The 16,950-nt window shown below is 49.6% G+C and overlaps 1 protein-coding gene across 1 annotated transcript; it reads right to left on the bottom strand.

The window, feature by feature from the left end:
• Positions 1-169: 169 nt before the first annotated feature.
• On the bottom strand, positions 170-16,850 carry SEC61A1 (SEC61 translocon subunit alpha 1). The gene is made up of 12 exons (XM_027049826.2): positions 16,683-16,850; positions 16,355-16,422; positions 13,338-13,403; positions 13,170-13,248; positions 12,077-12,208; positions 10,279-10,388; positions 9,829-9,982; positions 6,092-6,252; positions 4,664-4,861; positions 4,200-4,391; positions 3,734-3,810; positions 170-2,285 (listed from the first exon to the last, which is right to left on the bottom strand). The coding sequence occupies exons 1-12, from the start codon at positions 16,687-16,689 to the stop codon at positions 2,099-2,101; spliced, it is 1,431 nt and encodes a 476-aa protein (XP_026905627.1). The 5' UTR covers positions 16,690-16,850; the 3' UTR covers positions 170-2,098.
• Positions 16,851-16,950: the final 100 nt, after the last annotated feature.

Here is a 16,950-nt window from a genome sequence, read left to right as displayed (position 1 = left end):
CACGTTTTCCAGGGGCTACGCCTGCCCGGCGAGGGACTTCTGTCTAGTGGAGACTGAGGCACCCTGTGCAAAACCAGGACTCAACCACGCCTCACACACACCCGAAGGGCACCCAGCTCTTCTCTCACCTGCCTTCCTGGGAACTGTAAACCAAGAGAATGTGACCAAGTGGCTTGTAAAAAGTTGGCTTTATTTGTCACTTATTCACCTAAACTCAGTTATGCCATTACGGCATCCACAGTGACAGTCCCCTGGAAGCTGGGGTCGGCCCCCACCCACCATGATCATGGACCACAGAGCACGAGCCCCGCGGGGCCCCACCCACGAGGCGGGCGCTCCCGGCGTTGCCACGCACGGGCTCGCGCAGACTGTGCGTCGCGGGGAGGCATGGAGTCTCTGCTCAGGACTGGGTCTGACAAGGCCACGTGTGATATGGTGGTATGCCCTGGACTGGGGGTCGACAGACCTGCCGGGCCCATCCTGGTTCTGCCGCTGGCTTGCCGGGTGGCTTTAGGCAAGTCGCTTTTTGTCCCTCGGTCGGTTTGTTTCCTGGTTAGCGCTGCTAGTGAGGTCTCCTAGGACTCCGACTCAGACAGGCGCCGGCCCTGTCACCTCTGCTGAGTCGTGACCATGGCTCTGTGCTTCGAAGGCCGCTGTGTGCCTGCTGCTGGTGGGGCGTCTCCTTCCGCAGGGCCCCAGGTGCTCCCTTTTTAGAACTGGGGCGTCTTCCGGTGAGAACCCCTCAGGGTTGCGGTGCCCGACTCTGCTGTCCCTGCTGCCAAGCACAGCCTGTCCCCTGAGGAGCCTTCCTAAAGGCCTCAGAAAAGGTTCCAATTCCTAAAATCTAGGTCCTCTGTTACTGCAAACAGAACTTAATTTAGACATAATTGTGAGTCTTTTCATTCCAAACACACTGGAGCCACTTACAAAAAAACAAAACAAAACGAAACCCAAACACCAAAAAACCCGAAGCCCTCTGACCCGGATCTCATCATGGATCTGAGGCCCGAGTCTTCCTCTCTGCTGGGTGGTCCCGATGGAAGTCGACAGGAGACGGGTGGCATCTAGTCACTTACTTTACATGCATTTGGTCCCAGGCACAATTAAAAAAGTGCTAAAAACATGATAGGAAGTCCTCAGCCTGGAAGGCAGCGGTGCTGCGACAGCCAAGCTGCTGCCTTTCCACGTCTGTGTGCGTCTCCTAGGGGTGAGCGGGAGGCCCGTCCGGTGACAACCAGAAGGACTGGACAGACACACATCACTCCAAGGGACCTCTATGCAACATCCACCTGGCTTGGGTCAGCCACAAGCCATAAAAGCTGGTGACTCCTGGCCCCGCTCGATCAGGGGACACAAACCGACTACAGACAGACATGGTGGAGCCAAGCCGACTCTGTGCTTTTCAGCCTCAAAGCCCGACTAGAACAGTCAATGAGAAGAGCCAACAGGCACATGCAGAAAAATTAACAGATGGCCCAAGAGCGTCTTCTGGAAAATCCATCCCTTTCTTTTGGAAGAAGCTTGGTCCTAAAAAACTACTTATAAAAAAGGAAGACAATTGTGTCTTCCAGAAAAACAGTTTTAAGCCAGATATTCCCACCCCTGATTGTGAAAGGGACTCACTAGTGAGTCCTCCAGAAAACATGATTTGCTCTCAGCCTCGTGCCCTGTGGCCACGACGTAGACACTGCCACAGGGTTTGTGCTTCTAACCAACAGGACATTCCCTTGGTGGGGGAACAGCTCAGACCACTGCAGCCGCCTACGGCACTGAGCAGGTGCAAAGGTTACAACAAAAGTTACATGGACACTTGGGGACGGTCACTTACCACCCCCACCTCTGGCAGTCAGCTCAATAAAACCTCAGTTCTACCGTTCTTTCTGCCAATGCCAGAATAAAAAGCAAAATTTCAAACTGGAAAAATTCTAGCACTTTACAAAGTGGAATGAAAGAATATGAAATTCAAAACCATTATTAAACAAAAGTCCCGGTGCCGTAGCAGCACTCCCTGTGATGAGCACCCCACGGTGAGGTCTCGCTGTTCCCTTCCCCCACAATTCCGTGCACGGCCCCTCTCCCTGGTCCGGGGAGACAGGGCTCAGAACAGAAGGGCCCCCATGCTGCCGACCTCGCTCTGCTCCTTCACGAAGATTTCAAAGTACTGGTAGATGATCGTGACCGCGAGCAAGATCCCGGTTCCAGACCCGATGGCGCCCAGGAAGTCGGCCAGGACGGAGAGGGCCCCGATGCACAGCCCGCCGAAGGCTGCGGCGGTGGGGATGTACCTGGGAGCAGGGGGGGCCGGTCAGCCACGTGGCACCATGCAGAGTCCCCCGGCCGGGCCATCCGACATGCCCACCTCTGATTCAAGACCCTGACTCCTTAGAGGCTACTCCACTACCTCCTTGAACCTTCACCTACGTCATGGCTTGTTGGTCTAGACTGGGGCTGTGCTGTCCAGTGAGTGCCGTGTATGGCTCGTGAAACGGGACTAGTCCAGATCGAGATGGTAAAGGCCTCACGTGAGGTTTTGAAGACAAGAACATAAAATCTCAATATGCTTTTTCTTATGTTAACTGCAAGTTACAAAATGATATTCTGGACATAACTGGATTAAATAAAATATACCATGAAATTTCATTTCACCAGTTTCTTTTTAAGATATAGTCTACACACGACATTTTATTAGTTTCCGGTATATTCTTACTTTTTTCAGGTGGCCGCTAGAAAATTTAAAATTTCCCACGTGGCTTGCAACCTATTATGACCGAACAGTGACATCAATGCAGAGGGCTCAGAGAATTCTTAAAACTGCCCTGCTAGAGATCGGGAAACAATCCGAAACTTGCAGCACTGGCTTCCCCTGTGGTTGCTTCCTTTAGGCGAGGTGAGCAAGCTACAGGCCACAGGACAAACCTTGTCGGCCACCTCATTCTGTGAACGGTTTTCCAGGAACACAGCCTCCTTCATTCGTGTACTGTGCACGGCTGCTTCCCAGAGGCATTGGAAGAAGTAAGAACTCACAACAGAGGCTAATGGCTTGAAAAGCTTGAGATACCCGTGCAGCCCCCAGAGACAGCTCACACTGTAACTGCCTGTCTATGAAGAGGGGGTGCGGCCAGCACGGTGATGCGTAAGCACCCTAGGGGCCAGCCTGGAGCTTTCTCCAACCCCAAACCCCCACACCCTCCTCCTGCAGCTGGTTACCGAGCACTGCAGCCAGCCTCTCCTCCACGTCCCCAAGTCCCTGCGGCACTTGGGACCCCATGCCGCCATGCTCACCCAAACTCCCACAGCGGCCTCTCAGTCAGCCTCACCTCCCTCTGGTGGGTCTGCCTCCAGTGCTGAGCTTCCTGAAGGGACCCGGGGTGCTGCCCCTTCCCTGTGCGGCCTTGTTAGCCTCACCTCCACCTTGGCCCTCATCTGCACTCAGAGCATAAGCGGGGTCCCCGTGCCCCAGTGGCCAGCTCACCGTCCTGTGACGGTGGGGCCGTGTGCCGCTGCCTTGCTCCCTGGTGGCTCCTTCTCCGAGGAGAGGGGCTACACGCACTTACTTTTTCTATTTCCGGTCTCCAGCAGCTGGCAAGCTCACAGTTACAGACGCAGGGGTCTTTCCTATCCCGTTACCCAAGGGTAAGAGTTAATAAACCCGAAGTCCCTAAGCCCGATCAGGATGCTGAGTGTGTAAGGAAACCACAAACACAGAGTCTGGGGACCTGGGGCCAGCACTCACCGATTGAGCTCATGGACCATGGAAGTCTCTCGGTGGCCCCTCATCACCATCTGCTGCTCCTTTAGCTGCTTTGCAACCTGCGTGACACCCACCAAAGAGACAACGTTAAACTCTAAACTTGAAATTGAAGGGAAGGCAGCGGTCTCCTGGTGGCACTCGGCCCTCACCGCTTTCTGCTTCCACCCCCCTCAGCGCTCACATGGGTAACCCTGACACCTGCTGCAAAGGTGAGTCCCACAGTTTGGCTCCAGCTTCCCAAACCAAGTGCTCATTTACTTTTGGGCTTTATCTCTGGCTATCAACGCTTCACAATTGCCCCGCAATAGGGCGAGGGGTGTGCGGGCATTCACAGACCGCTCTCTCAGGAAGACGTGAGGAGTGGATACTCTGTATGCCACTAAGGGGTGACGGCCACTGCTTCCCCATTTAACCGCTTGTCCAGCACCCTACTGTAACTTCTACTCACATCTTTGGCGGAGGAGCCCGAGACCTCAATCCAAGTTTTGGAGAAGAAGGCACAAGAACCGAGCATGAACACTATGTACACCACGGCATGGACGGGGTCTTCTAGCACGGAGCCGAAAGACTCTGGAGGGGACAGGTAATAGCACAGGCCACCAACCGGATAAGCACGTGCGGGACCCCCGGAAGAAGTATCCTGGAAAGAATACGCGGAAAACCTATGGGTGCCACCTTGTCATACCTTAGCATCAAGACACAAATAGTTCCGAGCAGACGGAAGGCAGTTTGGCTCAAGTGCCCGCAGTGCGGTTCACGCACGGACAAGAAAATTTAACGCGCTGAATTTGTAAAAGGCACAATTAGGAAAAACCTCTGGGTGACATATTTGATCAAGAGCAAGACACACGGACGCACACACTGCCACTTGCCACAGCACTGACACAGACTGCTTCAAGCAGCTGTACTTACAGACCAAGTGCCCAGGAGGCTGACCAGCAGGTTGCCACTGAAGCGGGCGGACAGCATCTGGGAGATGACGTACAGGTTGGACACCAGGGCGGACTGCAGGATGATGGGGATGTTGGAGGTGTAGAAGAGCTTGATAGGGTACGTGTTGTACTGGCCTCGGTACCGGGCCGACTTGATGGGCAGGTCCACGCGGAAGCCCTGAAGAGCCAAACAGAGCGAAATGGCCCTCAGAGCCTCATCCGGCCGGTTGCCCAGGACGGCCCGGCATGGCGCAGCCGGGGACAGCCTCGAGAGAGCCGGCCCGGAGCATGGGTTCCGGGGCTCTTGTGGCCCTGCCTTACCCGCCTCCCCACCTGGGGGCACCTGAACAGAAGGTTCCTAGAAACACTGGCGTAAACACGCACCAAACCCCAGCAGACTGAAATAATCCCACTTTTGTCAAAAACCAAAGTCCAGTACGTCACATTCACCTCTCTGCAGGATTCAGAGAGAATCCAGAGAGACGTGCGCCTGAGTCCCAGGGGCGCCTCCCTCGCCTGTGCTTTCTGTGGCCACCACGGCCTCTGCCTCACTCCCCACAACAGCCTTTTAGGACATTTCTGATCATAAACAGAAAAGCTAAGCTCTTCTAGGAATTCAGCCTCTCCCTCTGAAACCCCTGAGAAGAGAAAGGGTTTCTTTTCTATTGTTTTCACAAACTCCCAGTGCCTAGAACAGGGCTCAGAATACATACGATTTCAAATCAAATGTTCACGCTCCAAGTGCAAGTAGTTGCCAAGCCCCCAATAAGTCCACTTGTTAGTAACGAGGCTTCTAAGTCTCAGCTGAAGGACCAGAACTGTTAAGCCCTCAGAAAAAGGATTTGCCTGGTTTAAATACCCTTTCGACTGCTTCCTCAACTGTTGTCCCTCCTTATCAATAAATACCAGATAACAAAGCAGCCAATCAAAAAATAAAAAGATTAATCTGACCCCCAGCAGTTCAAGTCCCTCGTGCAGACGCGTGTGACACAGACTGATAATCTGGAAGGTAAGAGGAAGGCCTTTTCCAAGATGAGGCTACTGCCTGCAATTACTACACAACCTTTGGGTAACACACAGTCGAGGTTTTAGAGCTTGGTTACTTCTCATTTCCCCTGAACTAAGAACTTAAAGATAGATCTTCTCTGTCTGCTGACAGGCCCGACCCAAGGGAACACGGTTTCAGGAGCGTTCTGCCTAAACTGTGTTTAGCGCAGTCAAGTTCTGACTCAGTGGGAGGAACCTGTGCCGCTCACATGGAATGCGTGTCCTTCAAATGCCATCTCATTTCAGTGCGACGCAATGGGATGTGCGCCACTCCGGGGCGTGGATGGAGGACACGCACACCAAGGCGCTGTGAAACTGAAATGCAGTCCATCAAACTCGCCGTGGCCGGATCTGGACGCACCTGGAAGTAGATCACCACTGCGAAGACGAAGATGGTGGCGATCAGGTTCATGAGGTTGGGGAGATTCTGGCGGTAGAAGGCCTCTCGAAGGGCTCGGACCTTGTCAGTGCGTGTGGCCAGCAGATGGAACAGTGCGATGATGGCACCTTCGAATTCCATTCCTGTTGGTGAAGGAGAGGACGCATGTGGTAAAGAAACAAACCACCAACTCAATTTGGCTCTAAGGATCTTGGTAGCCAAAAAGAGTAAGCCCTACCATTCGCAGTGCCTGCTCCTATAACCACAGGGAGAGAGTTCTCTCACACCTCTCTCATCCTGTAACCTGCAGAAATGGGCCATTCTACCTTTTGACTTAACTGATCTCAAGTCTTCGACATATAGGAGTCAATGGCTACCAGATGCCTGGCATGATGATCGATTACAAAATCACACCGGCAGGGTCTGCTGAACTCCCGCTGAAGGGGTCTCCACTGCAGAGTGGCCTCCCAGCTGTCAGATCCTCCTCCTGGAGACGCCGGCAGCACGAGGAGCAGGCTGGCCCTGACAAGGTGGGGCTTGGACTCTGCTCCCTACACGGACGGCTGAGCGGAAAGGACCACACATGTGCCTACCACATGGCGGATCCAAATCCGAGTTCACGCCTTACCCTGAGAGGGTGTGGAAGGAGGCACCCGGTCACAGGGCCAAGAAACCAAGGCCCCGAGGCAGACTGAGCTTACCCTGACACCGAAGGAAAAGAGCAAGCGTGGGCACCTGACCTGAGGAACAGGCAGCACAGGGGCAAGTGAGAGGGCCTGGGTGCACAGGGCAGCAGCAAGGCCTAGGGGTGTATACATTTTCAGGAAATTTACATAAACTGAACACACAAAAGCTAATGCCAGAAACGGGAGCATTGCATTACTGTGACTGACCGCTGCTGACCCAGGACAGTCTAACTATCCCGTGACAGACGTCTGGCACTCATGCACAAAGCTAGTGCCACATCCAGGCCACGGTCTCTGAGGACTGGTAGCGGGTACTGGGAACAGTGGCATGTGGTGCGCCTTGGTCCTGTGCTGCGACAGCGTTTGCTCAAGTTTCTGACGCGTGGTGACTGGTGCCACACGTCGCGTCTCCCTCTGGCTTCTCCTGGACCGTTCTGAGACGACACTTTAGGTCAACCATCTAATGGGCATCACCACTGACCTTCTGGATGTAGCTTCTATGGAAGCAACACTTGTTCCCAACTGTCAGGAATTCCTCCCCTCACCCTATGATGCCGTCCTCAGTCATGTGACTGGCCCATCTTCCTAGGGCACAGAGTTCAGGGATCTTACAGCTGGAGCCAGGACAAGCGCGTACTTCACAGAGGACACTCCAGCTGCCCAGGAAGGGGGAACACCCTCTGCCCTCTGTCAATACTGCCCCACCCCCACACCTCTGATCTCAACTCTGACTCCTCTCCTTCTTCATTCTGTGCCAGCTGACCTGGAACACCGGCTACATTCCCACGTTAGGGCCTTTGTAGCTGCTCGTTCCCTCCACATGGGACATTCTTCCCCCACAGTAACGGGGCTCCCTCCCCTCTAAAGGACTTTGTTCCAACGGAGGGTTGGGAGGATGGACATGGTGGGGGTGGGGGAATCTTCTTGATCACCCAGACTAACCCTGCGACAATCTTCCTGGCATTTCCATCTTTTTCCTCTGCCTTGTTTTTCCCCAAGGTACCTGTCCCAACACCTAACCTACACAGTACTCGGCTCCCTTCATATTCCCAGTGCCTAGAACAGCACCTGGTCCTTAACAGATGTCTGGCCAATACTTTTTCAGTGAAGGGTGATGCCAGGGTTAAGCTGTAGTTCTCCTAATTTTTAATACAATCATTTCTTAAAATTCGTTACCTGCTGAATCTCTGGGAACAAGACCGGGTTTCCAAGGGCGAAGTGTCACTTCGAGGGCACAGGCAGTTTTGTACCTGCATGGTCCCTGCTAATCCCATTTGTGCTGTCCCCACTTGCCCACGGAATGGCTATTCTCCCAGACCTGAGAGGGTCACAGTAAGTAACCTATTTCCATGTGCCCAACAGAGTTTCAGATGTGCCGCCATGCTGCCTTCTCAGTCCTGTGACCTCTGTGACCTGTGCCCTCCTCCAGGGTCCAGTCCTCATGAGCCCCCTCTCCTGTTCCCTTCACCCCATGGCTCCCACAGTGACACTCACCGCCCACACATGTGGCTGTGGAGTGACCCTTCCTGGCTGCATCGTCTCTCTAGCTCGGTCCCAAAACTACCAGCTGACAGCATGACACTTTTATTTTAAAACCAGAAACAAACCTGACTTTGCTTCACAATTTTCCATCACCCTTGAAAGAACCTCCATTGTTCCACCTCTTACACGCTGTTCTCCTCGTGCCCTCGCTCAATGTTTTCTACAATAGGTTGGCTCATCAAAGCTGAAGGACTGATTAGCTCCCTGGCTTTGCTCTCTGCCCGTCTCCCCCAGTCCAGGGTGAATCATTCCTTCCACACCCCAACTCTCAGTGCCTCATGGCCTGCTCCTGAATAGAGGGTGGCACAGTGGCCAGAAAGCCCTGGCTGGTGGCTTCTACTATCCCTTCACCGTCCTGCCTTTTCACACCCATTCCTGAAAAACCCTGACCTCCTTCCCACCTTCCAGCTTCTCCTAATCTGCCCTGAATTTCCTAAAATTCCGGGAAGTGCCCAAGGAGGAATCAAGTCTGCTCCTGTCCACTCCTGAGGCCCTTCTGACATTTCCTATGTCCAGTTACACATAGATTCCCTGTAATCTATGGGATGCAAGTGGCCCTCATTTGTCCAGGGACCTACTTTCAGTCTCACAAATGAGATCATGTGGTCTCTGGAGGCCAGGGACTGTTTCCAGCAGTCAGTTCAAAGAAAAATACTCAAATATGCATGAATATTGACTTCTCATGGGACTCTTCCGAGTGAACAGCATATTTAGTGATGAAAAAAACTTGATTTTCCTTTTCTAGTAAGTCATACTTCCCTAAATGTTTAGAAAGTTTTGTTAAAAACACTGCCTGTAACAAGATTTCCCTTCTTTATAGGTATAACGTGGAACACCTACATGCGGTATGCACCTACTTTGAGCCACATATCACCGAGTTCATGTTATTTCTCACTTAATCTTGGCATCCATGGCCACTTGCTACTACCAGCAACAGCCAGGATTTAAACCCTGGTGAGCTCCAAGTTCAGACCTCTCTCACAAAACTGCCCTTTGCACGACCAAGTGCAGTAATTCCATTTTTAAAAACGTATTCGCTGTGGCAACTACCAAAATACGTCAAGATGAATGTGTGTGGATGTGCTGTAACAACAGTGGAACTGGGAACAACCTCAGTGTCCATCAGAAAAAAAACTGGTTATGACAAGTGTTGCTTTATCCTCGCAACAGAAGTCCATACTGTGCTAAGGAAAATGAGCCAGAGCTATTTATTCCAGCATGGCAAATGTCCATGAAACGCTCACATGAAAAAGACAAATTACATATGTTTATGAGCACAAACCTATCTGTGTTTAAAAATTTCTACAGATAGAAGTTACTCTAAACCAAACCAACGGAAACAACTCTGCAGATCCACAGAGAAAAATCAGAAGAGATGTACCTAAAACCGAAAATTTTTCCTTGGAAGGGGGGGGGGACTACTGTTTCCTGCTTTGCGCACATTGGTACTTTTTACTGAACCCCATCCCCAGAGAAGGCCAGAGCCCTTACCTCGGCCGGTGTTCACAGTGGTGGGGCTGAACGCCTTCCACACAATGGTCTCGCAGATGTTAGTGGCAATGAAGAGGGAAATCCCAGAGCCCAGGCCGTACCCTTTTTGCAGAAGTTCATCCAAAAGTAAGACAATTAAGCCAGCGACGAAGAGCTGTGAAAATTAAAAAAAGAAAAAAAAAAATTAAAAACCCAAACAGACTACGCACTTCTGTTCTTCATGGGCATAGTTCTCTCCTTCTGCAGTAACGGCCTTCCCCGATATAAATGCTAAAGGCAGAGTAGGCCTCGGAGAGTACAGCCTTCCTCTGGTGAACTCAGAAAGGCCAACACAGGGGCTCCGGCTTCCTCTCCTGCTTATTTTAGGCATGCCTCAGATTTGTCACGTGGGAAGTCTAAGTGCGTGTGAGGGATTACTCAAAAGGGGGCAAATGTCAGAGTAGCAATTACCTGGATGGTGATTAACAGGCAGATTCCAGCACCCATCTCAGAAGGGTCTCCGTACATTCCTGTCATCACATACACAATGGACTGGCCGATAGTAATGATCATGCCGAATACTGGAAATGAAAAGAAAACGGTGTTCAAAGTGGGACATTGCATGGTCCAGGAGAGAATGGTTACTAAACACCATCTCTGTGCCAGGCACAGCGGAAGACGAAGGTGGAGAGGAAGAATATGGATACTGCCTGCAAGGAGATTGGTCCAGGAAACACTCAACAGCCCCATGGCCAAAGCAGAAGGTAATTCAAATGCCTTCTAACAAAAGCACGCAGGCTCGTCAATTTCAGCTTCTCCTAAATTCACTTTCCTTTCAGTAATGGCAGGAGAAAAAGTTGAAACGTGACAAATCTAGTTCTTGATAAAAAGGTGTCGGGGAATCAGAGGAGATGACATCCAGAGACACCTGATTTGGTGATGGTGCTGACCTGAAGCACCCGAACTCACGGTAGGTCGCTGGGGCTTGGGAGAGCTCCTTAACTGAAGTCCATGCCCGGGCCCTCTCCAGGCTCATCTGGGTCTGAGTCCAAAACACTGAATATTATTAACTCTGGGATAAAGTGACCCCTTCCCAGTTTGTAGTTCGTGTGTTTTTTAAGGAAAAACTTCACAGTACCATCAATTTAGTTACCGGGTTTCCTCTGCCACAAAGGTCTTCTGGCCTAAGACACTTTTCTTTTTGCATGCAGACGTGTTTGTTTCTTGTACCTCATGACACTCCATTGTTAGGCACAATGGAATCCATTCGTTTTTATTGGTTCCACGAAACCAAATGGGTTTGGGACTCAATTTCCCTTTTCTGCTTAGTTTGCACATAAAAGACAATTTTATTTCAAAGTACCTATCAGATATAGTTTCCACTGGACTTTTTAAAAAGTGCCTAATAAAACTGAAGTCTTAAGACAGAAAAATTTCAAAAAATTGTCCAAGACTGAAGAGAAAACAGCTGGTTTGTACTTTTGAAAAATATTTATGTATATCCTTTTCAATCCTGATTTGTGCCTGAAACTGACATGTCTGAATTGGCTTAGTCTTTCTTGTTCAGTCACTTAACCTCCTAACTTAAGATATGTAAAACATGCTGGTGTGGAAGAAAACACGGCTGCAGAGGAAACTGTAAACGTCGTTTCCTAGTTAACACATTCCACTTCAGAGGCTGAATGTGGTTAATTCTGAGGCCCACTCACTGTTACTAGTAACACGTTATTTGCCATAAAGCAAATACCAATATTCTGCTTACTTTTACAGATGAAAAAACTGAGACTTCAGAGCTGTCACCTAACTTTGTGCAAGGCCACAGAGCTAGGAAATAGCAGAGTTGGACTGAGAGGATCCTTTTCCCCTAAGTTCAATCCTTTCAAACTCCCAGAAGAAGGAAAACAACACTTGTAGAATAACTACTGTGTGCCAAGCACTGAGAGGTTTTACACACTGTTCAACTGAATTCTTACAACAGCTCTGAAGTATCTCCTTCGAAGTGGTTAAGTGGTAAGGAAGAGTGAGACCTCCAAGCCCCACTCTTTCCACTTGATCACATGGTGTCTGGGGCCTGTGACATTGCTCTCCCCTGCCTCATCCCACCCATCCAAGTGCTCTCTCTCACTAACAAAGCCTAACAAGGTGGTGGGCCAAGGAGGTTACCTCGTACAAAATTACCTGGTTTTTTTTTTTTTTTTTGTAAACCTGTTTATAGAAAATTTGAATTCCCAACTACAGACATCTGAACATTACTCGAAATCTCACTTACACTTTTGGGCTCCATTGAAGAGAGCTCGGTCTTTTGGGGTGTCACCGACTTCAATTATTTTGGCACCAGCCAAGAGCTGCATAATGAGGCCGGAGGTGACAATGGGAGAGATACCCAGCTCCATCAATGTGCCTTGAAGGAAGGGGGAGGCAAAACACAGCCAGTATGAGCTTGGAAAAGCAACCAATTATTAATAACTGAATGAACAAAATTCGACTGTGAACACCGTATACAATGTGTTTCAGTTTGCTAGCGGCAGTTAATTTCGAGAATAATCCCTCAATATCAATGATGAGAGTGTGATTCAATTCGTTCCATTCAGTCTGTCAGGCAACATCTTATTCTGTTTAGGAAGTCACGTGGCATTGAAACAGATGAATGCATTTGAATTCACCATAAACAGATTCATTCTGGCTTTACAGAGATAAGAAAGGTTCGTCTCTTCATCAGTTAATAAAAACAGGATAACATTCAAATAATTTCCAGAGTTTGGAAAGAAGGTCTGTACCACTGTATCTAGATGGGAATAAACGTCTACTTCCATTATGCTAAAATGAGCTACACTTCCAAGGAATTTGAACTTAATTTGAACTGTATTTAAAAAATGAATTAATCAAAAGCTGTATCAACATAAGTGTTCAAAATCCTCCCCCCATAGGTAATGGGTTCAAGTACACAAAACACTGTTACGTATTTTCTTTGACACATACATGTAACCTATAAATACGAAAAAAAATGTTGCAGGGAAATAAATGACATATTCCAAAGAATGTTATCAAAACAGGAGAAAGACTGGTACAAATGTCGCCATTTCAGCTGTTTAAAACACATTCTAGTTCTTCCATGCTTTTTTATCCTCTACGACCTAGACTAATCTTGTTAGTACAGGTTTTGTGTTGCATTCAAATACAATTCCAAATGTGACATTAGGCCTCGGTGTGGAATCTGGCATTTGCTAAGGCTATTCAGCACAGCACGCCAACATTCTTCCCCAACGCCCTCTGAATTCCGCATAAAGCCAAAGCCTGTCATTTAACTGAGGGAGGCCAGGCAGGTCTACACTGCAGGGAAGTGCAGGTGGCCAGGGTCCTACCTCTGTTAGAGGCCAGAATCACTCTCATCCAATAGAAAGGGTCAGCTGAATCTGAAGACATGATTCCGAACAGGGGAATCTGGAAACAAGTGGAGAGAAGGAGTCAGCACACTTAGCCCCAGCCTGCTCTCATCCCCACTCCAATTCTGGGACGTGAGCTGTGCTTACCTGGCAGCATACTAAGAAGATAAAGAGGGTGATTGCGGTCCACAGCACTTTCTCCTTAAACTGAATCTGTAATGGAAGAAGACGAATTCAGGCAAGAAGGTATTTTCATAAGCAAATTAATAGAAGCGACCTCTACTCAGACCCCTTTCTTGGTTCACCAGACAAGTGAGCGCTGAACACTCCAAACTACGTGCCAAACATAAAACATAAGCACGTGTACTGCATGCTTTCTACGTACAAGACACTTATACAGAGACCTTCAGATGTACTATCTCATTTGATCCTCTTACCACATGGCATTATCGTCTTTATCATATGAGAAAACAGAGTCTTAGGAAAGCTAATTTGTCCCAAATCCCACAGATGAAGTGAGTTGGAGTGCAAAACCCGTGCTCTTAACCACCAGCATTGACACTTTAGGATTAGACCCAAGATCAAAGACTGTTGCGACAGAAAGGGATTCTAAAACCAGACACGCCCTTACAACCAGTGAACAATCAATTCTCATTCGAAAAGCTTTTGTAATTGATAAAATCTTGCAATTCTGTAGGTAACTAATTTGCAATTTGTGATCGTTCAACAGTGTATTTGCTATGAATTAAGCGAAAACAGTGTAATAAACAATACTGGGGGGGAAGACACCTCTAACCTACTCACTCTACTAATGGCACCTATTTAAGACTTTTTCACATTTCCTTGGGTACACAGGTAGGACAGGTGACTATTAGGAATCATTTCATAGATAACTTGTAAGTATCATTAAAGAGTTTAGAACCCGCCACCCCAAGGTCCCTCTGGTACAAAGTAGTGGCAGCTTTTCCAGGTATTCTGCCTCTACAACTGCCTTCCCTAGTACTTGCTGCCTATACTGCAAGAAAGGTTTCAAAGGGCTTGAAAAACACCATAACTATTGTGTGAGCTGAGGATTCTGATAGGGAAAATACTTTGCGAGCAACAGTGTTAAGTGAACAGAATTGTGTTCTGAAAACCTACTTTTCAACTGGAGGGGAAGAGAAGTCAAGCCTAAGCGAGCTCCGAGTCAGAGTCTGGCTCTCTGGTCTGAACAGAAGCTGCGGTCTTCCCGGACTACCCCTTTTGGCAGGCCCCAACGAGGCCGCAGCACAAAGGTGATGGGCATACAGTGTCTCACACTCCACATGAAGCTGAGCTGAATTCCCAGAACCCTTCTTCCTCCTGAGAATGCTCCCTTGCCCACCTGGCACCTCGCTGCACCAAGAAATTAGGCCAAGAAGGCGACATCCCTTCAGGCTAACTAGGACTGCAACATGCTTGTACTGAAATGATTCTTTAAGGAAAAAAAAAGAGTAGATAATTTTTAGAAGACTCCTCATTTTTTTTTAAATTTTTTTTTTTAACGTTTATTTTTTTGAGACAGAGAGAGACAGAGCATGAACGGGGGAGGGTCAGAGAGAGGGAGACACAGAATCTGAAACAGGCTCCAGGTTCTGAGCTGTCAGCACAGAGCCTGACGCGGGGCTCGAACTCACGGACCGTGAGATCATGACCTGAGCCGAAGTTGGCCGCTTAACCGACTGAGCCACCCAGGCGCCCTGACTCCTCATTTCTTAATAACCAAGTCTCCTCTCCTGGACGCAGCCAAATTCAACAGCAAAACTTCAAAGGCACTTATCCCAGTCCTATCTACTTGACCTTTGAAATAGCCTCTTGAAACCTTGTCTCCTAGCCCACCCCACACACCCTCTATTGCAAGAGCCTCTAGACCACTCTCCTCTCTACCTACTTCCAGAGCAAGTTTCTAATCATCTGGCCCTTCCACTGCTCCCCACCATCTTTTATGTTCTAGCAATGTGGATCTATAGCTAACACCCTCCCACCTGCTCGTCTTCCTGGTCTTTGCACACCATCTATTCCTTATGCCTGGAATTCCTTCTCCTCTCTTCAAAAAAACTTCTATTCTTCCACTAAAACCACCATCAGAAACCACATCTTCCACAGTTAATCCTTCCTGAGCCACTGCTACTCCTTGCACGTATTTCCACTGCTCCATCTACCACACTTACTCACAAGGCCAAGGATGGACAGCTTTTAAGAGGTTTGTGAAGGGTAGGTCCGAAGCTTGTTGGCCTCCAGAGCCATACCCTTTCTACTAGGCCAGGAGGGTGGGGTGGAGGGGACACCTTTACATTCTGCTCCCTGAAGGCAGCATGCATATGGAGCACTCTTACACAAAATGATTATAAGTTAAGAGAAAAAAAAAAAAGGAGACTCCAAGAGTAAGTGTCCATGCTGCTGTCAATTACACACACATACACGTGAATGCATGAGCAACAGTCTGAAAAGAATCTAAAAACAAAAATATTGCACTATTCATTCTTTTCAACGCAAGAATCTAAATAAAACTTTCTCATTGTTTAACAGCTTTACTAACAGTGGCCACACTCGCTATCCTGGGCTGTCGCTGTGCAGGAGCAGAAATTCTGATAAAGGGTCTACATTTTTATCTTCTCTACATTTTATCTTTAACGTGTCTGCCGTAAAAAGTAGGGTTCCTAAAACGCCTTTTCCCTCCCTCAATACTGTGACAGTCTACATACAAACTCATCTATACGGGGAAAAGTGACCGCTCTTAGCCTCTTTTAGCACATGCATACTAAGATCTCCTAGGAAAACACCAACCATAAAGTGCTCCTGGTGGAGGTGAAGAAGGAAGGGTGGGTGACCCAGTCCGAGTATCCTGAGGCTTTTGAGGCCTTATACATTCACAGCCGAGATCCCTTTTTGGGACAGAGCAAACCGAAGGCTTTGTTCCCTAGAGATGCTCCAAATAAAGCACGACTTGATTTCGGTGCAAACTCCCACACAACCCGGTCACCTTTCGACAAAGCTCAGGAGTACACACAACTACACTCCAGGAGGAAGGAACAGGAGACAGAGTTTCCATCTGGCGTGTTGAAGCCATTTTTAATTGTACTGTAAACTTCAAGCGCCCAGTTTCACGAAACCTTCTTTGACGGCGATACGAGGAACTTACTTACCTTCCTCTCCGGCTTCTGAATTTCCGGCAGGATGACACAGAAGGGCTTGATGACTTCCAGAAATTTGACTTTGATGGGAGAAACAAAAGCAGAGTTAGGGCACGTAAAAACCTCCTGTGCTCCCTGGGGAAGCCTTCCGCCCAGCACGAGTTGGAGCAGGGACTAGGGGAGCAGACCGCGCGCGGGGGCCACCGAGGGGGCCAGGGGACGCGGGCCTCGTTCTGAGGGTACCCGGGAGGGCCCGGTGGGTGGGCGCTCGCCCGGACCGGTGAGGGGAAGGGCGATCTGATCCTTCCCGGCTTTGCCGCGGCTGCCCCGAGGGACTCACTCGCCATGGCGGCGGCTGTTCAGGCTCCGGGTCCCGCTTCTGCTCCGCTCCACTCCGAGTGAGGTGACACTGCCCGCGGCCCAGCCCGCTACGGTGCGCAGCACCTTCGCCGAGAGACACGTCAGTGCTAGCACCGCGGCGAGCGGCGCGGCGCGGCGCGGGGCGGGGCCGGGGGCGGGTCGCAGGCCGCTTCCGCTTCCTGCCACGCGCCGTGGCGCTGCACCGCCTCCGCCAAGACCACAATTCCCGGCATACAGCGGGGCTCCCG

Source organism: Acinonyx jubatus, chromosome A2 (assembly GCF_027475565.1).
Source record: "Acinonyx jubatus isolate Ajub_Pintada_27869175 chromosome A2, VMU_Ajub_asm_v1.0, whole genome shotgun sequence".
Lineage (NCBI taxonomy): Eukaryota > Metazoa > Chordata > Mammalia > Carnivora > Felidae > Acinonyx > Acinonyx jubatus.
Note: the sequence above shows the minus strand (reverse complement) of the source record. Positions and strands in the feature narration are given on the sequence as shown.

Excerpts from the sequence above, each read along its gene's own strand:
- SEC61A1 (XM_027049826.2), bottom strand. Across the intron at positions 6,253-9,828 it reads CACTGTGAACACCGGCCGAG|GAATGGAATTCGAAGGTGCC; the intron begins GTAAGGGCTCTG and ends CTTCACCAACAG. Across the intron at positions 3,811-4,199 it reads CGGGCTCCTCCGCCAAAGAT|GTTGCAAAGCAGCTAAAGGA; the intron begins GTGAGTAGAAGT and ends GGTGTCACGCAG.